General features: G+C 36.3%; 1 protein-coding gene and 1 pseudogene across 8 annotated transcripts; one reads left to right on the top strand and one right to left on the bottom strand.

Annotated features, from left to right (window-relative positions):
- LOC147510833 (uncharacterized) lies at positions 1-25682 on the top strand. 8 transcript variants are annotated; one of them, XM_086602662.1, is made up of 16 exons: positions 1-53; positions 6014-6260; positions 6628-6708; positions 6953-7051; positions 7633-7776; positions 7854-7883; positions 9017-9079; positions 9227-9337; positions 9961-10289; positions 10396-10512; positions 10666-10760; positions 13340-13540; positions 13682-13798; positions 16569-16672; positions 16774-16874; positions 25403-25682. In XM_086602662.1, the coding sequence occupies exons 3-10, from the start codon at positions 6643-6645 to the stop codon at positions 10448-10450; spliced, it is 897 nt and encodes a 298-aa protein (XP_086458788.1). In that variant the 5' UTR covers positions 1-53; positions 6014-6260; positions 6628-6642; the 3' UTR covers positions 10451-10512; positions 10666-10760; positions 13340-13540; positions 13682-13798; positions 16569-16672; positions 16774-16874; positions 25403-25682. The 8 variants fall into 8 exon arrangements, with proteins under 8 accessions (XP_086458788.1, XP_086458792.1, XP_086458789.1 ...); XM_086602666.1 differs by lacking the exon at positions 25403-25682 and having other exon boundaries at positions 10038-10289; positions 16774-16979; XM_086602663.1 differs by lacking the exon at positions 25403-25682 and having other exon boundaries at positions 13682-13775; positions 16774-16979.
- Positions 3755-6622, bottom strand: LOC147510834 (uncharacterized; annotated as a pseudogene).
- Positions 25683-27746: the final 2064 nt, after the last annotated feature.

Raw genomic sequence — 27746 nt, 5'->3', positions numbered from 1 at the left:
ATTTGAGGGAGAGACCTTATCCTCCCAAAGCACTCTTCACAAAATAAAAACAGGTAATTCTAACGAACATCATTTTGAGGTTTAAATATATATATATATTTGTCTAGGGTGCCACTCTTATAGTGCCACCCTTATCTAACACTTCTCCTGCACCGTAAGATCTCAAGATGAGATCATCAGATCTAATTATGATAAAAATGCGAAATTTCAAATTATTTCGGAAACCTAAAAACAAAAAAATGCGAAATTTTTGATTATCTCTCATGGTCTTCTTCTCCACTCTAGAAATTTTCGAATCTACAAAAACTGAACCATCTCCAGAAATTCAACCCCCATTCAAGTGTCGATGAAGAAGGATTCAAACAGGTACGGTTTCTCTCTCGATCTATTTTTTCTCTATCTCTCTCTTGAATTTCGAAGCCTTTTAAATTAAAACATCTCTCTAAATTAATTATTTATTTATTTCACACAAATTCCACTCCCATTACTTATTTCTATTCAGAATTTTAAGTTCCAAATCTTGTTTACAGGCCTACTTGATTAGATAATGAGCGAAGGCAGGCGGATGACATATGAAGAACTGTGCAATGTTGTTCTTCCGGTATGTGTATGTTCTTCACTTCTGATATGGAACTCAATTTACTCTGTTTTACATTTTATATACTAATTTTCCAATATTTATTTGTTGTAGCACCGAATAACTTGAGAAAACACAATGGAGAGCGTTATGCATATTCAAGTCATTCGCAAGTCGTTCTTGATTGTTTTGTAAACAGAAATGAATAGGCTCAATTTGGTTGATCGTGGTCCCAAGGTATACAAACGAAAATCAATGTGAAACTTTCTATTTCTTTGGTGTTCAATGAAAAGTTATTTCTTTCGAAAGATATGGCCTCAAGTCAATAATAATAGTAATAGAATAGTGGTATTCCTAGTAGACAATTAACTATTAGAGCATAAACAATTGACTTCCGATCAATTAAAAGCAAGAGGCCAACAAGTAACACCGAGATATTTATATATCCTAATATGTTATGGTACAAGTTCTTTCTAAGCATGAAAATCCGTTAGAAAAATTGTTGAATGGTAATCTTGTATTTTTCATTTAATGGTGGAAGGAAGAAACGCAAACCTAACTCGAGTCACCTCTAGTTGAAACAGAGGAGATTGAATATGCCAAGGGGAGAACCACAAAGGAGCTAGAAAGTAAAATTGTTGGGTCACATTGAGAAGACTTCCCCTAAAGGCAAGAGGAAAGCCTTGAAAGCAATCGATTGGCACCGCAAGGAAAAGGAGTAAGAGAGGCCGAGGAAGGGGCGAAAAGCAAATGCTGTTACGGATGATGATCGGAGTCATTTTCCCATTCAAGTGACAATGATATCTTCAAAGTGAGGACAGTCAGTGGTGCTAGTACACGTCCGCGTGTGTGCGGAAGCTTCTAGTAGTTCAGATGAAGCAGGATCCATGTAGGTTTTTGATAAGCAGGGTGCTAGTACACTCAATCGGAATGTTAATATTTAAGTTGTTGTTGGTCTGTCTTCTCTTAGCGGTTTTGTGTATTATCAAGTGGCTGGTTAAGGTGTTATTGGCTTAAGTTGCTTTGGATGTCGTGTGGCGTTGTCGATGATGAGTTATCCTAAGTTGCTTTGGATGTAGCTTCACAATAATTGCTTTGGATTACAGTTATGTGCAAAAAATTTACGATTATGTTTCAGAGGAAGGTCTTCTTGCATTGGTACAATGGCGAAGGAATGAATGAGATGGAATTTTATCGAATTTGAAGTATCAACAATATCAAGATGCGATTGTTGAAGAAGAAGTAGATTATGAAGACGCGATCGCTAAAGTTTTTCATGAAAAAATTGTGCTCAAATTCCAATTGTGCTTGATTATAAATAAGGTTGATGAGTGAAGTTTTTCATGTATTTGTCTTGTGGTTGTACTTATTTATACTTTCGGGGAGGAGAAATAGAAATTTCATATATTATGAATTTCATGTATCAACTGTGCCTTCAAGATAAAACTATAAGCGGTGCACCGAACTATAAGTGGCTTATTTAGTTATTTTCACTCTTTTGGCTTGTCTTGGTATTTGTGAGGCAGACTCAATTTTAAGGCAAAGTTGTGAGGCAAAAGGAATCAAAGAGTGTATAAATTGGTTCTAGCTATTGCTATCGCGACCTTGAATCCTACCCTCGCTATTAATTACACTCCCTTCCACAAGACTTGGCATCCCCGGGAATAAATCGTTCAACATGATCGGAAAACAAAGTTCTCTTTAACTATTTTAACTAACAAAATGCAAATAACAATCACAACTAAGTCAAATATTTTGCAAAATGGAAGAAACCGAAAAACTAATCGACCTTGGGGATAACTTATTTTCCCCTTGGAATGGATTCCAATAATTTGATTGCTCAATGTATGTTACAAAACTATCAAACACCTTCAACAATCAAATGTAATGCGTTTGGACTTTGTCCCAAACGGTGTGGCCATGCCGTTTGGCCTTAGTACCAAACGGTGTGGCCATGCAGTTTGGGACTAAGTCCAAACGGTGTGGCCATGCCGTTGGCCTTAGTACCAAACGGTGTGGCCATGCAGTTTGGGACTAAGTCCAAACGGTGTGGCCATGCCGTTTTGGGACAAAGTCCAAACAGACACGCCATTTTTTGCAAGTTCAAATCAAACGATATGGCCACACCGTTTGGACTTAGTCCAACGGCATGGCCACACCGTTTGGGACTAAGTCCAAACGGTGTGGCCATGCGTTTGGGACAAAAATAAAACAGAACCATTTCATATTTTTTGCAAGTTCAAAGTCCAAGCGGCATGGCCACACCGTTTGGCCTTAGTCGCAAACGGTGTGGCCATGCCGTTTGGAACTAAGTCCAAACGGTGTGGCCATGCCGTTTGGACTTTGAACTTGCAAAAAAAAATGGCGTGTCTGTTTGGACTTTGTCCCAAACGGTGTGGGCGGAAAGGACCAACGGGTAAAGAAAACTGAAGGGGAAGTGAAGAAATTGTACAATTTGTGAATATCCAAGATAAATATTGTCAACTAAGTTGGTCTCAAACGAAGTGTGCATATGGATTGTAAAAAATACGTGTTTTCAACAGTCGAACTTGGCAAAATGCAATTTTTGAGCATGGTTTCTCTCGTCTCAGTATCTCCGAAGTTTCGAATCAAACTAAACATATAAAATGGCAGTTCCCCACGGAACTATATTCCTACAAATCGAACACATCCTAAGATTATTCACTCGGACTTGGCTCAATGGGCATTCATGTACATCCTTCAAATTTTATTACACGCACTATTTGGTAGTCATGGTGTACACCGGAATCACAATCCTCGAGGAACGAACGTTATCAATGACATTATATCTGGCTCGGCAAGTGCAGTTCAATTTGTATTTGCTTGGCTTATGCGAACCGAAGAGCTTTAAGTTGACTAAATTTAAGTTAAGAATTATGGTTAGCTACTATATCACAATAGACAAATGTCATGTTAAAATCACCATTACATCCCAAAATGCGCAAATCCGTTTCAATATGCTCGGAGACGAATGCTCCAATAGAATACATAATATGCTGGGAGACGAATGCTTCAATAGAATACATAGTATGCCGGGGATAGAATGCTTCAATAGAGTACATAAACAACTGCGTCCTCAAATCCAAACCAATTTATTTTTCAAAGTGAACAAAGGTAGGTACAAATCTCCAACAAATGCACCCTAGTTACATTGATTTAGTCACCGCCTGAAAAGCTCTTGCAAAGACCTCGGGGGTTGTTGCCATCGAGCTTGTTTTTTCCATTGATCTGTCAGAAGAATCGTCTTAGTAAGCAAAAAAAAAAATCCATAATATCAACAGAAGGAAAATTTTCTTTTACTTCTTAGTGAGAATAATGATGAGATGGAGCACATACCACATAGTATGGAATGCCTGTTATGTGGTCGGAGTACTTCTCAAGTTCAGCGTAAACCTTCAGATAACCACCAAGAAGAATGTCAGTTTTAAAAAGAAAATAATAAGTGTAAATGTAAGAAAAAACCTATTTGTTTATGGAGAATAGACCTCTTGGACTCCCTTATTAGGGTCATCAAGAAACTCATTTGCTCCTTCTATTCCAACCTTTTTAGCGCCTTCTACAAGAAACTCCCCGCATCGGAGTTACAAAGAGTCACATTGTTAATATTTCTAAAATAAAAACTGCAAACCATTGTCGGGCTATGATCACAGAATGAGCACTTGTCTCCTATATACTTCTCCTGGGTGAAATAGCCGAGGTGCAACTCCTCCACAAGAGCATTTTGCTTATCGTAACCCGATGCCCCGCAAATGTTATGAGTCCGTGGTTATCTAAAGTGTTTCCCCTACATATTTAAGCATATCGGTCAATGTTAATTTAGCAAAGGTTTCTTGATTCATCTATTTGTAACGATTGGAATTAAAGTTTGATTCAAGCTTACGTGAGCCCATCCACATCGTAGTCAAGACCATGACCACGGAACACCTAAATGATTCAAAACCTCATTAACACCAAATGCATTGGACCAAAGAAACACACAGTATATATAGATAAAAAAAGAACGGAAGAAAAACCTTAGCCATTCGAGCTTTTATTCTTTCAGATTGAGGTCCAAATTTCTCCTCAGAATGAACTTTTCTTAACAACACCTTCTTTTGGAGTCAAGGATTCAGAAATAAGGGTGCCACCGACTGTAAAATATAGTCTCGTTATCGTAGAAATGTAACTAACCTGTAAAATATAGTCTAGTTATCCATTGAAATGTAACTAAGTAAAATAGCAAAGACAACAATGAGATCGAAGCGATTGAAGGGAAGGAAACCTCAAAATCAAACTGATCATTTGATGAGGCTATAGCCTTGTCTAGATTCTGCCACTGCTAGTAAGCTAATGAACAAAGAGGACTTTATTAGCAGCATAAGGCACTACACAAGTGTGAAGGAGGTCGCAAAGGACATGTACCAAGGGAGAAAGAATATATTAGTTACTGACTAAATAGTTAACTGGACGCTTTGGCTAAAATCGGATTGAGTGTTCAAATTTATACATTAAAGGAAATTAAATGAATGAAATGCGAAACTAAATTATGGTTCACAACTTTACATATTCATCATGATACAACATAAAAATAGAAGGAATTGAACCCTTAATGTGGACTTTGAACTTGCAAAAAATATGGCGTGTCCCTCGTTCAACATATTGATAAGTAGAAAACTAGTAGCATTTGCAGTGGATTGCAGAACACCAAGCACTATGTGAAACTGAAATATTAGATCTAAACAACCCATAAACTACTAAGATTAGATCGGATCAAAGCATGATTATCATAAAAATGAAACAAACAATAATAATAAATCTTATGAAAATAAAAGAGTGAAAGAGATTTACATTTATGATAAACGTTAGCATGCACCATGATTTTGGGTTATTTGATTTTAGGTTTCGATTTTTGAAGAGGCAAATTTGTGAATCAAACTCGAAATCAATTCGTGAATCAATTTGTGGGTTTCGAAATTTTGGGTTTGATTTTGGATTATGAATGATAGTTATTGTTGATTTTGGGTTTCGATTTTTGAAGATTTTCTGTAGTGAGAGGAGACAGAGAGAGAGAGAGAAGGCGTTGGTTTTGCTGGAGATTGAGAAACGAAATTTGGGAGAGAAACACTATAATTACCATTATACCCTTTATTTCGAATTAGATTTGATGATTTCAGAAACAGATATGACGGACCAGTAGAAGTGTGAGATAAGAGTGTCACTATAAGAGTGGCACTCTAGACAAACCGATATATATATATATATATATAATCAATTTAGGGATCATGTCCAAATCAAGTATTAAATTTGACATGGATTAGCTCTATTTGCCTAGATTGCTCAAATTTCAATTTACTAGAAGAACTCTTTAGAAGTAAGAGTTTTTATTATATCCTAAGCAACCATTTTCAAATTTTCCTTTTTGTGTAAATCATGCAGAAGATGGAGTTATCATCACTTGTAGGCAATGGAAATGCAAGCAAGATCTATGGAAGAATGAAGTTTTTGAAAATTCAAGTTCTGAACTAATTTTAATCTCCTCATCTTATCCAGCATACAACTTATGGTAGCTCCTCAAATAGCATTAAAGGTGATGCAGACAAGGATTTCTTTGTTGAACTTTGGGATGTGTCTGGGCATGAACGATACAAAGATTGCCGGTCTCTTTTCTATTCACAAATTAGTGGTGAGGAATGGCCTTCCATTCTGTGGATAAAGCGTTGAAGAATATATATATTGGATCAAATTAATACTATATATGATTAAAATTCTTTGATTCTAGAGTCCACCAAAGTTGTTGTCCTTGTCATCCCAGTGTTTAGTTGTCCTTTCTACACAGCTACTAGTATACTATGTGTTAACTAAGTTCTAGTTTTAGAGGGGTTCTGGATGAGATTTATTTTTCCCTGGGCTAAAGCTTTACCTAAAGATCCCTAGTTTAACAGCTAACTAAATTGCTATGCATTTTAGGATATGTCTGATTGGTTAATTCTATGTTTGTTCTGTAAAAGATTATTAATTTTCTTCTCTTGTTGCCTGATATTCCATTGCAGGCGTAATATTTGTTCATGACCTCTCTCAAAGAAGGACAAAAGCAAGCTTGCAAAAGTGGGCAGCAGAGGTTGCTGCAACTGGTACATTTTCTACCCCTCTAGGATCTGGTGGTCCTGGTGGTCTTCCTGTATCATATATTGTGATTGGTAATAAAGCAGATATGTCTGCAAAGGACTGACATCCTATGTTTAAAAAACTACATTTCTATTAAAGTGGTGATCTTACCATGCCTCTCCTGAAGGCTTATTGGTAATGCAAGTTTACAAGTGCTTAAATAAATAGTTAAGTACTAAACCTGATTTCTTCTCTCTCTATTTCACGCAGATGGACATGAGGTATCCTTCACATACAGGTATCAGGTCAGCAGTTACAGCTGACGTTGAAAGCTTGGCATGGGACCCAAATGATCAGAACTCATTTGTGGTAATTTACTCGTTCTGAAATGCTGTTTGAAATTTATTTTCGTCATCAACATGTAATCTAGTGTTGGGACGGGAATAGTCCTTCAAGATGGCAGAGCACATGTCGTTGAGTCTTTGTGCTAGAGCTTAGGAACTAGATTTTATAGCTGTCTTTTGGATCTTTTTGACCAAAACATCTATATATCATCCTGTAATTTCATTTCATACTCAGTCAAGATGGCGTAATAGATTCTTTTTAAACACCCATATATCAACCTGTAATTTCATACCTGTCAAAATGACGTAACAGATTCTTTATTAGTTGAGTTTCATAGAAAAAGCAACCTACAAGTACAATAGCGGAAAAAAAATTCCAAGTCTAAACAGGGAATACTATGTGACACCATATCACCTCACTGTTGACAGGTTTAATATTAAAAGTTAGAAATTATGTGGTGAAGAAAGCATGGTGTATTCCTGCCCCCAACAAAGAGGATGATCTTTAGGTCTAAATAAGTTTTCTGAAGTTCGACCAATTCCCTTTACAGGAGATCTCCCCAATACTGGTGAGTTGAATGAATTTATCTCCAATTGTGTTATTAGGTCAGTCTTCAAGATGGTACTGTGCAAGGTTTTGACGTCCGGGGTGCTGCATCAAACCCAGATTCTGGTTGCAAGCCATGCTTCACTCTCCATGCTCATGACGAGGCTGTTACTACAGTTTCATTTAATACTTCTGCACCTAAGGCATGTGTTTCTCACCCAAAATCTCCAAATTTTCTAATTGAATTGCTGCTTTAATCGATTGTATGGTTTGTTTGCAGCTGCTTGCAACGGGGTCCATTGATAAAATGGTATGTACTCTTTTGTGTCTTTTATTAAAGAACTCTAGGCTAACTCTTACTTCATCATACATTGATTTTAACTAAATTCATCAGTAATTTGCTTTTCTGATTGTAAGTGAAACCTCTCCTCTTATAAAGGCTTCGGCATCAGATTTTCAATTGCCTTTTTTCCTTTAATACCAAATGTGATCCTTGGAATAATTTACATGCTAAATAAAAAGTTGGGCAAATACGTAAATTCACATGATTGTCTAGTAGATTATTTTGCCCTTATATACTCTTAAAAGTCTCATCTTAAGATAGATAGTTTCGTCATTACATTATTTTCTTCCAAAAAGGTAGAGACAGGAGTAATGACCCCACTTCACTTACGCATTGCGTAACTGTGTGAAATAACTCAAATAAGATTACAATCAGTGAGATACACTTTTAGTTTTTTCTTACACATAAATTGCTTTAATCTACAGATAGCACTATGGTATTTGAGTTTTTTTAATCTTACTTTTTTAGGTAAACACTAAGGTATTTCTTGGGGATCCCTTTTTAAGAGTTAAAATCCATGTCAGAGTTCTAAGAGGACATCTGTCGGAGGGGATTAAACACGAAGGTGTTATATAAGTCATGTATTCATGCGAATCCCTTTTTAAGATTTAAAATCCATGTGAAAGTTCTAAGAGGACATCTCCCTGTTATATTCTTATATATAGGCTGAAACCAGCTAAGGCCGTATCCTCTACTGACTGGCTAGTTTGTATAATGGTTCTGGGTATATTAGTGATAAGCAAAAGGTATGTCCTGTCGATAAAATAGTGACGTACACATTAGTATCTGGCAAATAACTTTTGGCTACTTAAACTCTAGCTGTATTTGTATGTATTTGTATTTGTAATTGAACAATTTTGAATAGCTTAATGGATACTGTACTCTTTAACTTCCTATTAATAAAGAAATTAACAACATATGAAGAGTGGTGGGAAATCTGAACTCTGAACAGGTGTCCTTTTGTAGGACTGCAAGATAACTGGCTGAATATTGAAGTTCTGAACAACATCCCCCAAGAAAGTTCCTTTGTGTCTAAGAAGAGTCAGCTCTTAACTTGTTACCATTATGTGATTTTTTAGTACTCTTTATACTGATTTCAGGTAAAACTATGGGATCTATCAAACAGCCAACCTTCATGTGTTGCATCCAACAATCCTAAAGCTGTAAGCTATCTCAACTTATGTATACTTTTACTTTTGGGGAAGGTGGAGTCCAACTTTGTTAATGAGCAAGTCTTCAGGAGTACATTTTGTTTCCAACTTTATTTTTGATATACTCATTCTGGATGACTGGGCTGAGTTGCACGTCAGTGGGTTGATGTTGATGTTGCACGCCAGTGGGTTGAGAAACAAGGTTTGCTCCCTTCTAGCGAGGAACTTCCTTTGACAGAAAGCTTTCCAGGCAGAGGAGGCCTTCTTGCTGTAAGTACCAGTTTCTCAAATCATGTATCATCATCGATTCATTGACTTTTTCTTTCTTTCTAAATAATGTTCCTGCAAAACCTTGTGTTCTTTCTTTTACTAAATTGTTGACAATGTGTTATACTATTGTGTGAATTTGGTCAAATTTGATGATTTCGAACAAATCAGTGTCCAAGCTCTTTTAAAAGTTGTTTTTACTATTATAAAGTTCTTGGGTATAGAAAAGTTTCTCTAGTCTGAAATGAAGAATGTCAAATTACCTATGTTACATAGACACACCATATTTTAAAAATAATTCGTGTTGGCTACGTATTGATGTGTCCGTGTCTGTGTCGGACACGACACAGACTCAGTGTATGTCATATACCTCAATTTTTTATATTTGCCGTGTCAGACACTTCGCATTTGTGTCGGATCCGTACACAACTTATCCATGTCAATGTAACTTAGCAAGTTACTAGTTTGGAGTCATCATAATTCAGTATCTTACTAGATTAAACGACATTTCTAAGATATCCTAACAACCTTGTAGTAATCGACATTTCTAAGATAAGAGAAATGGGACACTGGTTCTTCAACCCCGTAGTAATCGATACTTTCACTCAATGATAATCAATTCCAAGGTGCAAGCTGCAACTGCACCGATTCCTTGTGCGGTTCCCCTGTCGAGGCTGACTCATAGTTTCCTTGATGGGTCTAGCTGTATTTACTTAGAGGAGCTGCAGAGAGCTTGGGAAGACGATCCAAGCAGTGTGGACGAGTCTTGGGACAATTTCTTCAGGAATTTTGTCGGGCAGGCTGCCACATCTCCTGGCATCTCGGGGCAAACTATCCAGGAGAGTATGCGATTGTTGTTGCTTGTGAGAGCTTATCAAGTTAATGGGCACATGAAGGCCAAGTTGGATCCCTTGGGTCTCGATGAACGTGTTATTCCCGAAAATCCGAAGTTAGTGTAAGTACAAATTGATTGATTCTTTGGATGTAGTTTATAATATATGGTTTTCAAAAGTTTTCTTTCTTCGTAACTGAGTGGTTTTTTTTCCCCTATCTAATTGCAGGCACGCAAAAAGATTGTCGATGCTAAACTTGCAAAAGATTTCCAGGCAGTTTTAAAAGAGTTTAAGAAGGCTCAACGTCACAACATATTCTGTGTCCCAAGTACTTCCCCCTTCCAGGTATTTTCTAGTAATGAGCTGCCTCCTATTGTTTTGGTTCATGGAATTTTTAGATTTGGTCAAGGGTGCCTTGTAATCTTTATTTTTTTGTTTGGGATTTTCACTATTTCGTTTTATTATTGATTGGAGTTTTGGGATTTATCTTATTTGTAGAGATTAGGAGGCTTGTCGTATTTCGTTGGAGCGGAGGAGAAAGATGAAAGGGTACTAGTTCATGACTTGGGCTCTTTAACAAGCATACATAATAGGTAGGCTACTTTCGTTTGTGTGATTTTTTGTTCTGTATTAGTTGGATTACTTATGTTGTTACCAGCCATTTGGCCCGGCCTATGGCCGGACTTGCTGCATAGATAGCTAATGACTCAAAAGCCTAAAGTCCACTTGAATAAATAATATATGTATATTGATAGATAATGATTCATTGCATACTGTTTGAAGGGTTTATGGTTTTCTATTTTTTTTAAAGAAATTGCAAGCTCTCAAACCTTGATCTAGTAAGTGTAATGCATATATTTTTTCAGGCTGATGCATCAGTAGTAGCGAAAAACAAATCGTTGTCAATTTCAAATTTAGATGAATATCATGATATAGGTGACAATAAATGTTTGTTTCATTGTTTGTACACCATATTGCATCATTTGCAATATTGAAGTATTGAGACAAATAATAGTTATCACAACAAAAATGTAATTTCTTTAGATTCCCAAGTCAATTTGATCATTCAAGTTACCTGCTTTGGAGATTGACATTTGCTCCATCAATTTCTTGTACTTAGGACTACTTCAGGAAACTATTATATATGTCAACTGAATTCTATAGTCTTTCGAATTAGATGCAACTTTAAAAGCTTGTCCTTGAGGTAGTTATTTTCGAGACCGGGTTGGGCCAAGATAAGTCACATTTGCACCACACAAATGTTTGTCATCTCTTTCACAATGCTGCTTACTCTCTATGTTTACAAACCAACATCTGAATACAAACTAACTGCATAGCAATTAAAAGTGTATATATAATGACTTGTACTAAACAATGAAATAATCAACTGCTTTATTTGGACAATAATATGAAATCATTCAAAAGCATATTCAGTTACAAACAATCATTGAACAAATAAAAAACAAATCTATTACAAATCTAACTAATAGAATAATCAGAAAGAAAAAAAATGAAAGAAAAAAAATCTTACCTTGGAACGTTTGCTACGTTCTACTTGTAAACTTCCATTATTCTTCGTAAATTATTTATTTACTTTTGGGATCAACCTCCCATTTTTGGAGAAGAAAGATTACTTTTTTTAGATGAAGAAAATAAAGAAGGAAAAGAGAAAATTGAAGAGTTTCGTTATTAATGAAACTTTGCCCCTCCCCGTGTTTGCATTATTTTATATTATTTTAATCTTTAATGCTCTCTTCTATCTAGACATTACAACCCACCACTTTTTAGTATTGGTTGTAAGCATTGCATCCTAAAAAAAACGCATAGCATATTAGCATATTAGCATGTACTCCAATTAATATTATTCTCTAGTTGTCAAAACCAAAAAAAAGATAGTTCTGTAAACCAACCATCTGACATGATGCCGGAAGTAGTAAATAATGGCAATAAGATTAAGTTTAGGAATTACTTTGTGCATAAAAACGATAGTCATGATCCTGATCCGGATGGGTTTGTTAATTGAAATGTTTTTTTTTTCCAGCACAATCACAACACAACATATAGTATAGTTTGTAAATAACACTACTACTCTACAATGCCCTCTTAACATCTCCAACGCAAACTCTTTAAAAACACTATAGAGAAAGTAAAATCTTATGTACTATGAATTGCAAAATGTTTCGACGGTATAGAACATACAGAGTATACATCCACTACTTACAAACATTGTCAAATACCCTTGCAAATAACAACTGAGAATATTTGAAAATTTAACCAGAGTCCAAAGTTGTTGAAGAAAAAACATTCAAAACTATAATCTAGCTCGGAGCAAAATCGATTTTGGCGATCTTATTTGTGTCTTACTTGTGTTGCCTTTGGCGCATTATTCAAAATCACCTCTGACATCCTTATTTATGTTGCCTTTGGTGTCATTCTTCTACCGTCTATTTCACGTCCTGGCATTCCTATCCTATTGTAATATTCTTCTTTGATAGTAAGTTCCTGTGTATAAGTGCATGAAATTTAAAAGTGATTCACTCACATGGTTCATATCTAAGTTTTGCATTTCAAAGAAAAAGAAAGTGATACAAACAAAAACACCTAGCACTTCAAAGTTTAAATCTACTTTTGACAAAAATATACATACACCACCTTAGGATATTATCTATAGATTTTGTTCTTAACATGTCTTCACGTCATAGCCAGATAGCCTCATATCAAGGCTTCATAAATTAGTAAGAGTAGGTGAAAAAAAAACACATATGGCAAAGGAAGAATACTAAACTGACATAGTGTACGTACTCCTCATTGAAGTTTCACTCCAAATACGATAAAAGAGCATTGCATTGAGCATTGAGTATCATGATTTCCTAAAGTATGAAAAAAAAATAAGAGAAAAGGAAGAGTAAACAAAATTGATTGGTGGTACCAAGTATTAACAATACCAAGGTGGTGCCTCCTTTTGCACTTTTGGAATGATAACTTGCTACTATTGTGTTAGTTGCATTCCATAAGCTGACATCTTTCAGTCCTTTGCATAATAGCTCCAAAATCTTTTATCATAACAAACTTAATATTACTATATTTTTCACTACATTTGAGTACTCCAATTTCAGTTCTCGTTATAGTCAAAGCTCCATTATTACTTACTAACTATATACTGTTGTTTCAGGTCATAGTGCCCAAACACACCTTGAATCCCCTCCTAGCCGCGAAAGTCATTCTTAGACATCAATTTCATCAAACTCAATGTTAAGTTCTTGCCAGTGACATAGAAGAGTGTAAAACACAACTGAGAACAGAAAATCTATTTAGTTCTGCAGCCTGCAACCGGCCTTGAGAAAAGTTTTGGTGCTATTCGAGAAGAAGCAAGGTATCTTGATCCTTTATTAACTAATCTAGTACTATTTAGTGGTGTAGGATCTGGTAGTTTGTTTTCTTTTTATCTTTTCTTTTTGTCTATTTTATTCAGCTTAGCAGCTAGCCAGATTTAATACTATCTTTTTATAAGCAGGTTTGGACTTTGGAGCATGCATCAGGATATCTTGTTTGTTACACTTCAGCAGTTCAGACTTAGAGTGCAAACAATGTTTGTGTTGTTACAGAGAGTAAGCACAAATCTCCTAAAGTTGTAAGTCATATATTTTACCAAACATACTTTTACTGCAATTCAGTGAGATTTAGGTTCTGGCTGTATTATGCGTAAAACATAAAGAGTAAAATACCGAATCCAATGTAGTGAGCCCAGTGATTGTTCCCTTGACACCACAAAACAACAGTTTTGGACAGTTGGACATGATCACTGTGTGCATTTTCAAAGAGGCAACAACTGGTATGGTGTTGTGGTGTAATGTGTAAAAGTCGAATCAAACTTTTACCCCGAGGTTAATCACTTCAGAGCTATTTCTATAATCATATATAGAATGCATATATGGTACACGAAAATGCTCATGAGAACCGATCAAAAGCTACTAATCAAATGGAATTAATTAATTAAAAAACATATAAACAGTAAAACAAAATACTGACATATCAGGGCCATACATCATAAGAAAGTTGAGTTTTTCTATAATCACCACCAATGAAATGTATGAACACACTTTAGAAATTACAGTCTTATTAAACTTAATCATGGAATTGAACTTATGATAAAAAGAGGGAGAAATGCATGCCTATATATCCAATGATAAACAGTTGAGAATGCCCATCAATCCCACAGTTAAGTTTACTTTACAAAAGTTGTGAAGGTTTAGGCTATCGTCAAACATTGCCTCAGTTGGTCTCTTTCCTATAAATATCTCTAACAACATTATTCCATAGCTGTACACATCTCCTTATGTAGAGACTTCTGCACCCATTCCATACTCTACACAACATTCATTGCTTTTTTAAGTACGATCATAGATTTCAAAAAATTCACAATAACTAATTAAAACAGTTAAACCCATACCTGGAGGGATATACCCAAGAGTTCCTCTTACGCCCATTGAACTTGTTTCGCTTTCAATAGAAATGCTAGTGTTCCCGTGAAGAAACTTTGCTAGTCCAAAGTCAGCAACATAGGCGACTATGTCATCATTGAGAAGGACGTTGTTTGGCTTCAGATCACAGTGAACAATTGGCGTTGGACAATAACTATGAAGATAATCCAATGCAGAAGCCACATCAATTGCTATATTTAACCTTTGGATAAGGTTCAAGTTTCTCGAAGGCCTTCGTGATCTATCTGATGAGCTTCGATGCAACCAACTTTCTAAGCTTCCATTTGTTATGAATTCAAAAACTAAAGCCTTAAAGTCATTACCTTCGAAATCAATATTGGCGCAAACAGTCTTGATTTTCAATAAATTCTGATGTCGAACTTTTCTCAAGACTTCACACTCGGCCATGAAAATCTTGGATGCACCTCTTTCCATGAGGTTGAGCACCTTCACTGCTATAATACTTTCATCTCTATTAAGAACACCTTTATATACGGATCCAAAATTTCCCGTACCAATCAAGTTTTGTGGAGAAAAACCATTTGTTGCTTAGCGAAGCTCGTTGTAAGAAATCCGTTGGAGACTACTTTTCCAAAAGAGTTTTGAAGAAAGATTTGCTCAATGTTTTTGCTTCGAGCAAAATGCAAGAAGCAGGAATGATATACTTAACAGAGGGAGAATAACACCAAGTATCACCTTTAAAGCAAGAGATATTTCCTTTTTCTTTGACATTTAGATAGGGCATTTCGGCAAATGAAGTTCGGTAACACCCCCGCATAAGTTACTGTTTCCACCAATTGAATATGCACTCACATTTTCAAAGATCCCTCTTATTGGTACGTCACCCTCAAAGTTATTGAATGATAGATTTAAACTTTCCAGAGCACCAAGGTTTTCAAGAAGTTTATGAATTTTTCCTGACAAGTTATTTTGTGAAAGATCGATATCTTCAATACCTTTCAAACCGCCAAAAGAAGAGGGGACAACTCCTTGAATGAAATTACCTTGTAAATACAGTTATTGCAAACTTAAACAATTACCAAGAGTGGAAGGAATTTCACCATTGATACTGTTGTCAGAAAGGTCCAACACTCTAAGATTCAGAAGGTTCCGACTTCCAAAGGTAGCGCCCAACCAAAGAGTTATGAGATAAGTCGAGAAAAGTTAATTGTCCGGCTAGCCTAAGTACTTGTTTTGGCGAATCACCGGTAAGGTTATTGTGATCTAGGTAGAGTGCACCCAAAAACTGGAAATTCTCAAAACTTGCACCAATATGTCCCGCTAAGATGTTGTTTGCTAGATCAAGGGTGAACAAAGAAGATATGTTTCCCATTGAATAAGTGGATTTGTCCGAGAGTCTCATGTTGCCCCTTAAAAGCAAGACTTGCAAGTTTTGGTCACATCAAATATATCATGCAATGAAGGCGAATGAGTTAACAATACACGAAAGATCTCAAATGAATCCAAGAAGATGATGACGCCAATAGAATAAGAAGAAGATAAATTTGAAGTCCGAAGTTCTAATATCGAAAACAAAAATGAAATTCGATCTGGAGGGATTTGAGGAGGTGTTGCCAGAGAACAGCATCTTCTGTAATTTTGATATCACTCTATCATCTGAACAATTTCTTAGTTTAATTTTGGAAGAAGAGAAAAATAAGAGAGAGGGTTTGAAAAGATGATTTTTTTTTTTTACAGAGTTGGGAGTGTTTAGTAGAATTGAAAAGAGAATATAAAAAGAGGTTTTTATCTATTTTGGGTTACCCCGAACAATTGAAATCGGCAAAAACAGGCGTAGAATTCCTTTTTTTACGAAAAATCTGATGTGTCAGTCTCAGGAAAAAAAATGGGGGGCTGATGTGGGTCACTGGAAGCATTTTCCACTACTCAGTATTAATAGTCTTTGATGGCATTTGTCAGGGCTCGTGAATTGTTTTATTATTTGAAAGGTGGACAAGTAGATTATAGAGAAGAACATAGCAATATATTTGGTCATTCGCAGTTTGGGAGGATATATGAAGAAGGTTAGAAGATTGTTATTGGCGAGATTGTTACATTTTATTTGTGGAAGTTGTATATCTGTTGAATTTCATATTCTGTGTTGGTGTATTTGATCTCAATGTAGGGCACTACCCTGAGTGGGATGAAGATCATCTTATTCATTTTGTTGGACATTCGGCAAGAGCCCAGGTGGTTAGAGTGCTTCAACAAATGCTGGCTGACATGGTTAGTTTATTTTTTTAAGCTGCAAATGTAAGGTCTAGTAGTGAACTTGTGATGATGAGTCTAGATAGCTAATAACGTTGGAAATGGCAAAACACTTTGCTGAAAGGTGTGTGTGTGTGTATATATATATAGGGGAGGGATAGGCACATTCTTATGCGCATATTATAGCCACATTGTAAATTAATTCAAGCAAAATCATGGACTTAAAAGTTGAATTAAGGGCTGATTTTTTGTAGATATGATCTCCCCACCATGGAGAACATGCTCACAAAAATTTAGCTTATTCAAAGAAGTCTAACATTATAACATGCTCACAAAACTTTTAGACCATTAGATGAAAAGTTTAAAAATGAAGACAAATGAACACTAATTTTTACATAGTTAGACATATCCAAATATTATGATTTTTTGTGAGAATGATCTTCATGGCGGGGAGATCATCTCCACAAAAAACTAGGCCTTAATTCATTTGTATGTCGAAAATGTAGTCAGAATGTCAAGATAATGAATGTGCCTCTATCCCTCCCCATATATATATAATAATTTCTAAAAAGTTTTATTTAAGTTAAGCTTAAAAATAAGACGATAAATAAAAACTTCACCTATAAAATGAATTCAAACCTAATTTTTTGTGGTTACGAAGCATTCACTATAATGATTATCTTCCCAAAATTTCAGCTCATTTGAAAACATCTAACATAGATAAAAATTATTGTCATCTTTAAAAATAAATCTAACGGTCTAGAAATATTGAATTTTTGTAATCGTTTTTTGCCATTGTTAGAAATTTCCAAATGAACTAAAATTTTGTAGAGATAATCTTAATATTGAGTATATCATATCCATAAAAAATTATGTTTAAAATCATTTTGTAGGTGAAATTTTACTTACGTACTTATTTTGAAGTTAACTTAAGTAGCTACTTTTTAGAGAAGTACTATATATATATATATATATATATATATATATATATATATATATATATATATATATATATATGTTTGTTTCTTTGATTTTCATAGTTCGTGCTTGTATAAAAAAGTATACGTGGTGTTTAGCATTAACTTGCATGTATGGATGATTAATTTTTATATACTTAGCATGCTTGTTTTCAAGATCTTGGTTAATTCAATCTTTGGCTTTGCGAGTTTTTTTTTTATATATCTTTCGGGATAATTAATGAGGTGTATGATGGTTATTTGGAAGTATAAGACCTATGGTAGGTGATTGGTGGTTATTTGTGGATTGCAGGTGAAAAGATCTAAGAATTGAAATATCAATTATTCTTTTTATTAAAAAAAAAAAAAACTCTGCCACGGTCTATAGCCGTAGCTAAAAATAAAATCCCACAAATCACAACCGTAGGAAAAATGTCCTTTTCCCACGGTCTAACACCTTAGGTAAAAGTGACTTTTTACCACGGCCCAAATTTGTCAGTAAAAGTGACTTTTTGCCACGGCCCAAAACTGTCGGCAAAAGTGACCTTTTGCCATGACTTTTCTTATGGTTTCTGCTATGGCCATACCGACGGCAATAGCTGACGCAAAGACCGTCACTATTGGTAGGCTTTACCCACGGTTATGATTGTGAGTAGACTATTGTTGACGCATAAAAAGTCCACGGTCCTATGACGGTTTAAAATTGTGGGAAAAATGCTTTGTCCACGGTTTTGGACCGTGGGCAAAAACCTGTTTTCTTATACTCCCTTGTTCCCCATTACTATCACGAAGTGGATATGCTATCTCCATTTTACCACTAGCATAGCGTCTTATCAATAATGTTTAGCTGGGTAGCTTATAGCATATTTGATACATCATGTACATGCATAGGGGTGTTCTTGGTTCGGTTCCTATAGAAACTGACAAACCGGTTTTTCAATTCTCAAAACCAAAACCGAATCGACATTCGTAGAACCCAGTATAAAACCTAACCAATTTCGTTATTTGGTTTGGGCTAGCCATTGGGCCTATTGTGATATTGTCAATATCCATATATCCGAATGAATTTGGAGCAATTTCAAACCGAGTACATAATGTTGAAAACCAACTGACTAAGCTAAAGAAAATATGGTGGCTATTTGGGCCTCCTGTTAGGCTGGACAACCAAAAGTTATGAACTGAACTAGCCGAACACAAATTTGAGATTTATGTTTGTAGTAAGTAAAAATCATGCACTTATTTATTATAAATCTATATTAAATGTAGGTATGTGTATAAATATACAGATAATATTTTAATAAATATAAGTTATACGGTCCGGTTTGGTTTCCACTTCGAACCAAAGCCTAGAAACCGAAGACCGAACCAAACATGCCAGTTCTGAACTTTAGGACCATAAACCGAACCAAGACTATCAGGCCAGAACCATAAAAACTGATCGGTTTGGTTTGGTTCGATTCAGTTTCATGGTTCTAGTTCTTTGGTGAACAAGAATCATATGCGAGACCAAATGCTTAAACTATAGTAGATTGCATATTTCCAGGTGAGTTAATAATGTGTTCCATTCACTACTGGTCTTTATAGTGATCTTAAAACTACCAGTATGTATGTGCTTCGAATAATTGTTTACACACCAGTACACCACAAACGAAACAAAAAGCAAATTTTGAGTTGAAAACAGGTTTGTATTAAAATTTCTCAAATTCTATCAGCTGAATTCTCTCATTATGTAAATTATATTGATATCAAGTTACAAAAAGAATAGGTAGAAAAAAATGACAAAAAAACAAAACAAATCCAGCTGCTAAGAATTTGGGCTTTCTAAGGCATTACTGCTAGAAAATTGGGCTTTTGGCTCAGGTATTACTGCTATATATATACATATAAGAAATGGGTTTTTCGTCTCAGGCGGCATTACTGCTAGGAATTGGGCTTCCGTCTCAGGTACTACTACTAAAAAATGGACCTCCTAGGGCAAGTGTAAAAAAATGGACTTCCTAATGCAAGTAAGGCTCTGTTTGGCAATATGAATAGAGAGTCCATATTCAGGAATTGGTGACGTGGCAGTCATGTTTATCTTGTATATGTGTTTGGTCTGTTTAAAACGTGGATATTCTAGTAAGCCTCTTGAATTGCAGGAACACAAAAGTGTGGATAAACAAATCTAAAGAAAAAGTCCAGATTCACTAAAACGTGTTTTCAATTCATGAGAGAGAAAAAAATAATAAAAAAAAAACACGTAAAGAATGCTCTCTCTCTCTAATTCTCTCTCCCCCCCCCCGTCTCTCTCTCTCTTTAATTCTCTCTTTCTCTCCTAGTAATAGAACTATGTATTTTCTCTCTCTCCGCCTTATTTATTTTCTAACATTAAATTTTTTTTTTTTTTCTAAAAAATGGTGTTTAAATCTTCACATTATTCATCAAATTGGGATTTTCCTTTTTTTTTTGGGATGTTTTTTGTTTAAATCAATTGGGTGCTTATGTATTCAGTATTTAATTAGAGTTTTTTTTATTTTATTTGTTTATGAGTTTTTATTTGTTTTTAAATTTTTATTTGCAAATTTTGTTTGTGATTTTTTTTTTTTTAGTTTTTTTTTGTATGATATCAAAAATGAGTATATAGGTGTGAATGTCAACCAAACAGTAGCCAAGTAAAACATGTGACAGGATAAGGAGCAGACGCACAAGTACTTCATCTCATGACTTGTATCACCTAATCATAGTTAAGTAATACAATATCTCTTACAGCCAAACAAAGCCTAAAAAACGTTTCCACGTTGATTAACAAAGTGACGATTGTTTATATGCTGCAAGTGAATTTTTTCCCGCCTCGCACTCTGCAAGTGTATGAAAAAGGATGGGCTTTCTAGCGCAAGTTTAACAAATGGCATTTTTTTCATTCTAACAAGTCTCAACTAGCCAACATGCTCGGTAGGTTATCTTCTCCATAAAATATATAATGGAATGCAGTGTCGGCTCATCCCTAAAGCCAAAAAGGCAATTGCCTAAGGCCTTGGGAGGGAGTAATATTCACATCTAATGAATATTAGACACGTGTCTAGCATAAACAGAAATACCACACCGATCTCATGTCAACGTCCTCAAAGCTCACTTCATAAGCAACTCGCCTTATGTAGGTGGTCTACGCCCATTTCGCTCCGGGATAACGTCGAGCAGGGCGATCTCTCGCGAGCGCCTCGACTTATGACATCATCTCTTATCCATATGCAATCATTACCGAAGGTGTACTTTCACAAACCACCGCCGCAGAAGCTACTAATCAATCGCCACCACCATCGACCATCGCCGCAAGCTACTTGCCTAGACTACTAATCCCCATCATCACAGCAAACCTATAAAGATAGGTCTCGCACGCCTCCTTAATCGAGACCCCACATTTGTGGTACACTTTACACGTGGTGGGCGAGGATTCACTCTCAACATCTATAAATGCCCCTCCTATGAACTACGCCAGACCTGATTCTTCTCTCCCTCACGAATCGGGAGCAAGATACGTAGGCAGTTCGCTCCTAAGCCGAACTCGGTCCCAATAATAACCCTTTCCAATTCCCATCCAACTGTATTTGTAAAGGAAAGCTGAATCACGCCTTTACATTGGCGCCGTCTGTGGTCTCAATTTCTTAAGAAACCACCTAATAAATCCAAACTCCAGAAACCAAAAGTCTCAAGCCTACGAAGCATGGCAAGCCTCGAAGCTCAAGTCCAGAGTTTAGTCGGTCACCTAGGCACAATGAACGGGCACATTACCCCGCTCCGGGAAAAGTCTCCAAGTTACGGTTTTTGTTCTAATTTCTTTTGGACATTAGTTCGATCTAGTGCAGTCAATCAAGCTCCGATGCACACTGGGGCTAGCCACAACCATCTCGGTTGGGGCTCATTGTTGCCATCTAAACAAGTTCAATTCTGTTATTATGATCCATGCATCTTCAAAATTACTACTGTTAGGTTGTACTAACTCTTTGGTGTTAGCTCACATTTTGTACAGGTTCTTCAAGCTCCAAACTAGGGGGTAGCCACAGCCATCTCCGAACTGGGGATAGTCATTATCATCTCAATAGGCTCAATTCAGTTATTATGCTCTATGCATCTCCAGAATTACTACTCTCGCATTTTGTACAGGTTCTTCAAGCTCCAAACTAGGGGCTAGCCACAACCATCTCCGAACTGGGGCTAGTCAATGAAGCTCCAAAACTGGGGCCAATTCAAGGCTAGCTATTGACGACGATCTCCAAAGCAGGATGCCCACAGACTCACTCGGGTCACAACACCTAGCTGAATATAATGCTCACTTGAGCTCGAACGCTACATAGCGTCACCACTTCTCTCCCGTTGACGAGACCCCAGAGGTCGTCTCAACTCCTGTTGCCAAGACCCCAGAGGTCGCCTCCGCTCTTATTGTCAAGACCCTAGAGGTCGCACCAACTCCTGTTGCCAAGATCTCCATTCCTCCGGTCGAGAAACAATCACCTGAGACCATCTCCGCTGAGGTCGCTTCATCCTCTACAGCAGTTCAGCATGAGGAAACCACTCACAGCTCGGTCTCTACAGAACAAAATACTCTTAGGAGTTCAAACGTGCTCAAGCACAAAACGCTCTCTTGAGCTCATAGGCTCCAGAGCCTCTCCAAGTCTCCCTAGTTGAGGACCTATACTTCTATGATCGACTCAGCGAGAACGCTCTCAGTGAGCAATACGCTTTCATAAGCTAACACACTCTCCGTGAGTAGCACGCACTCTTGAGCTTACAAGCTCGATAGCCTCTCCGAGTCTCGCTAGTTAAGGACCTACATCTCTCGGATTAACTCAGTGAGAACGCTCTTCGTGAGCAATACGCTTTCATTAGCTAACACACTCTCCGTGAGCAGCACGCTCTCTTGAGCTTACAGGCTCGATAGCCTCTCCGAGTCTCGCCAGTTGAAGACCTATACTTCTAGGATCGACTCAGCGAGAACGCTCTCAGTGAGCAATACGCTTTCATAAGCTAACACGCTCTCTTGAGCTTACAGGCTCCATAGCCTCTCCGAGTCTTGCTAGTTGAGAACCTATACTTCTAGGATCGACTCAGTGAGAACGCTCTCAGTAAGCAATATGCTTTCATAAGCTAACACGCTCTCCGCGAGCAGAACGCTCTCTTGAGCTTATAGGCTCCATAGCCTCTCCAATTCTCGCTAGTTGAGGACCTACATCTTTAGGATCAACTCAGTGAGAACGCTCTCCATGAACAATACGCTTTCATAAGCTAACACGCTCTCCGTGAGCAGCACGCTCTCTTGAGCTTACAGGCTCCATAACCTCTCCAATTCTCGCTAACTAAGGACCTACATCTCTAGGATCAACTCAGTGAGAATGCTCTCCGTGAGCAATACGCGTTCATAAGCTAACACGCTCTCCGTGAGCAGCATGCTCTCTTGAGCTTACAGGCTCCATAGCCTCTCCAATTCTCGCTAGTTGCGGACCTACATCTTTAGGATCAACTCAGTGATAATGCTCTCCGTGAGCAATACACTTTCTTAAGCTAGCACGCTCTCTGCGAGTAGAACGCTTCCATAAGTGCTATAAGGTCCCTTGACCTACGCTCTCCGCGAGCAGAACGCTTCCATAAGCGCTACAAGGTCCCTTGACCTACGCTCTCCTGAAAGCGAATGCTTCATAAAGCGCTACAAGGTCCCTTGACCCATTGGAGCAACACACTTACATATGCTAGAGCGAACACTCGAGCTCTCTAGGGTCCCTCGACCTTTCAACTTCGGTCGTAAGCGCTCTCTACGAGCCAACCATTTATTCGAACAAAAAAACTCTTAGGAGTTCCAACGTTCTCCAGCACCATACATTTTTACGTAGCTCTAAGGCTTAACTTAACTCTAGCAAGACTCTCAAAGTTATGCTAAACACGTGCCAATCACGCGGTTATGCGCTTCAATCCACCACCGGTTTGCTATATAATAATGAACGATCTCTCCAAAGACGGTGAATATTTTACGTTCACATCCGTTCGCCTCCTCACATATGCTAAACCGTGGCACCATTCTTTCTCGCCAGATCACTTCTCCGTATAAAGCGACCCCGAGAAGAGTAATGAGGGAGTAATATTCACATCTAATGAATATTAGACGCGTCCAAAGATAAACGAAATACCACACCAATCTCATGTCAACGCCCTCAAAGCTCACTTCATAAGCAACTTCGCCTTATGTAGGTGGTCTACCATTTCGCTCGGGGATAACGCAGTCGAGCGGGCGATCTCCATCCTCAGCGCCTCGACTTATGACATCATCTCTTATCCATATGCAATCATTACCGAAGGTATACTTTCACAAACCAACTGCCGCAAGCTACTAATCATCGCCACCGCCCTCGACCGATGCCGGCCGCAAGCTACTTGCCCGGACTACTACTCCCCATCATCACAGCAGACCTATAAAGGCGGGTCTCTGACGCCTCCTCCTTTTCGAGACCCCACGTTTGTGGTACACTTTACACGTGGTGGGTGAGGATTCACTCTCAACATCTATAAATACCACTCCTATGAACTACGCCAGACCTGATTCTTCTCTCCCTCACGAATCGGGAGCAAGATACGTAGGCAGTTCGCTCCTAAGCCGAACTCGGTCCCAATAATAACCCTTTTCAGTTCACATCCAACTGTATTTGTAAAGGAAAGCTGAATCACGCATTTACAGGTCTCACTTTGAAAAACGCCTCTAATTAAAATCGCCCAACATATCCCCTTGAAAATAGGCCTAAATCTTTCTCTCATATAGAAATTTAAAACATTAGGACTCTAAACGCACACTTTTCTTGAAAAGTAGGCCACCAATAATTCCAAAATATAGACTAATAAAGATATTTTCTTACACGTATATAACATTTTTTTTTCTAACAAAACTAAATGTGTCTAAATGTTTGAGAAAAAGGCGTAAGTATGGACTCTGCCTTAGGCCTCTGTTTGAGTTGAGCCGGCCTGATGGAATGAAATATTGGGTACGATATATTGTGAAATGGTCAGTGTTCTAAAAAAACGTTAGGCGCTAGGCAGGTTTTTTTCTTAATATATCTATAATATATATAGTAATACACACTTATAAGAAGAAGAAAAATAAAAAAATAATAATCATTTACCATAACTCAAAAAATAAACACAAACAAAGATACTTATTACAAAAATGCGTAATAGTTTAAGAATATTGACTTCATATAAAAACATATCATTTTTTATAGTGGCATATCATTTACATTAGACTTTAGGTTTTTAAACTCATTCAAATCCTAAGTCTATATTGGTCTTTAATTTTCAATATTTAATTATTCAAAAAAAAAAAAAAAAAAAAAAAAAAACTTGATTGGACCGTCTAGCCCGCCTAATCGATCAACCGATTTTTTAAACAATTTGAGCCTAAATGGGTCGGTTGGGCACCGTCTAGCTCCTAGAGACCGCCTAGACAGATTTTTAGAACAGTGGAAATGGTGAGTTAGATCATGTCAAATTCATTATACGCAACTACATCCCACTTCAATCTCATGTATTCTTGAATCCGATTAGTTGACCTTAACTTTCTGTTTGTTTTTGTAGGCATACATAGGCCGGATTTATATGCAATGTACGGTAATGAATTGACGCGCGCAGAATTGAAGGAAGTTTTTAACGATGTTCGGCATGGAGATTGTGAATTTGTGATAAGTGAACCCGGCCTAACTAGTTTTTCTAGTGAATTAGAGAAAATAGAATTCTAGAAATTATATGCCTGGAAATTAAATAGCTTGAATGTGATCAATATCTGTACATACATGCATGCGAGATTTGAAACTAGCAAAACCTGCTGTACGTACTCCTGAAGCTTTTTAGGCCATTCTACTTTTGCTAGCTGTAGGTATGGACCAAAATATCGTTGATATATCCGATATATTGCCGATATATATTGGTATTTTAGTACACCGATATTGATATTTCTGATATATATTCACCGAATATAAATTTTGTTTTCCGATATATATTGGAATTTCTGATATAAAACTTTATATCGCCGAGATAATCGATATATCCGATATTTACAATATATATCATTTGAATTTTTGACCATTTTTTAATATAAATCCAATATTTTCAATATATTTCCGATATTATATTTCTGATATTTTAAATAGTTTGGACTAGTCACGAAAAAAATAGATATTTCCGATATTTCTATATATCTAATATATATCGGTTTTTTAGTACACCGATATATTTATCGATATTGATATTTTGGGCCTTGCGCCGGTGCCGACTAGCAAAGTCGGTAAAATTTTTGGGTGATGATACCAGAAGTCTGGAGATCGAACCCCGCAAACATCAAAAAGTTATTGATCTCATTTAAAATAGACTTACCAATAAAAAAATATATATTTTGGGCCTTGACTGTAGGTCCTGATCGATCTGAGTTGCTAGTTATGTCGATCTAACAACTAACTATTTCCTTCTAACATTGACGCAATTGATGATAAATAGATCACACTGCACCCACAAATGGAAGTCATTAATGTCTAACTATTTTGGATATGTATTTGTTTTATTTGTTTTTGATTTCTAAGTTTGACATGTATTTGCATAATTGCATCAATCTCATGAAATATGTTTGTTTCTCGCGAAGGACCTGTAGCTCCTTGTTTTGTATGTCAAGTTGTTTTCTTGTACATCAAATGGTGGCCCGGGTATACTGTTGTGCTTGAGCGAAATACTAAAAAACTAGTTGTCACGTTTTCGGCAACGCAGGATTGCAGATTTGCAGGTGATAAAAGATATTTTAAAAGCGTGACAAAAAGTAAAATATGTACTAGTGTGTTGAGTTTGCGTTAACTCCAGTAGCTCAAACTGTCTTCGGTGTAAGGGTGTCAGTGGGTACTGTTTAACCGACGAACCGTAGAAAAAATCATAATTACGGTTTTTACTTTTAGGCACTATTTAAGAATGGGTGCTAAAAAAATCAGACCATATGGAAACCGGGAGAATGATTTTTTAAATAAAAAAACCATCTCTACACTATATGATAGCCGGATCTTTAAGAGAAAAATTTCTCAACCGAATTGTGTATTTGTAATCTCTCTATTTTATGATTTTAGAACCACCTTCTTTAATTATTCTAATCTGCTCCCTCCTTTTTAAACAATTTACCAAAAACTCTCTCACTTTATTGAAATTAGAATTAGCTTCATATTATTTAAAATAATTTAAAAAACCTCATTCACGTCACTCAAATTATATTCAACCCCTCCTAATATTTTTATATTATTTTTTAGATTATAACTATAATTCAAAAAATCATACTATCAGAGAGATGTTAGAGCGATAGGTTTAAAGATTTGAAAAAACACCGATGCGTAACACGGTTCGCATACTCGTACTAAAATTGGAATAGGATCGGAACCGAATAAAAAAACCATACTAAAAAATATTAAAATAAAATATATAAAAACTCAAAACATTTATTAATATATTACTAAAATATATTTATTAGTATAATGTGTAGTTTTTATAGTATTTACTATTTAGTGTTATAAATAATATAAAAATATAGCTTATAATTTTAAATATATGGTTTTATTTAATTTATTATTGAATGACAATTATTTATGTTAATATTAAAAAAATAACTCGTTCGTCTAATATTTTTATATTTTTAGTACATATTTTTTAATAATACCAATAAAAATGTGTATAAATAGTGAATCTCTTAATAACCGAAATGAAAAACTGGAACCGAAAATATCCGTTAAGAACCGGTAGTTATGGGTAAGATTTCACAATTTTAAAAACCAAAACCATAAAATTAAATGACTTTTTATTCTTACACTACTAAGAACCTTATTTCGGACCATAGTACAAAATATCTCGATATATCGTGATATTTGGGGATATCTATCCAGATTTTAAAGAAAGA

Source organism: Coptis chinensis, chromosome 3 (genome assembly GCF_015680905.1).
Source record: "Coptis chinensis isolate HL-2020 chromosome 3, ASM1568090v1, whole genome shotgun sequence".
Classification (NCBI taxonomy): Eukaryota; Viridiplantae; Streptophyta; class Magnoliopsida; order Ranunculales; family Ranunculaceae; genus Coptis; species Coptis chinensis.
This window is presented reverse-complemented; position numbering and strand designations above follow the sequence as displayed.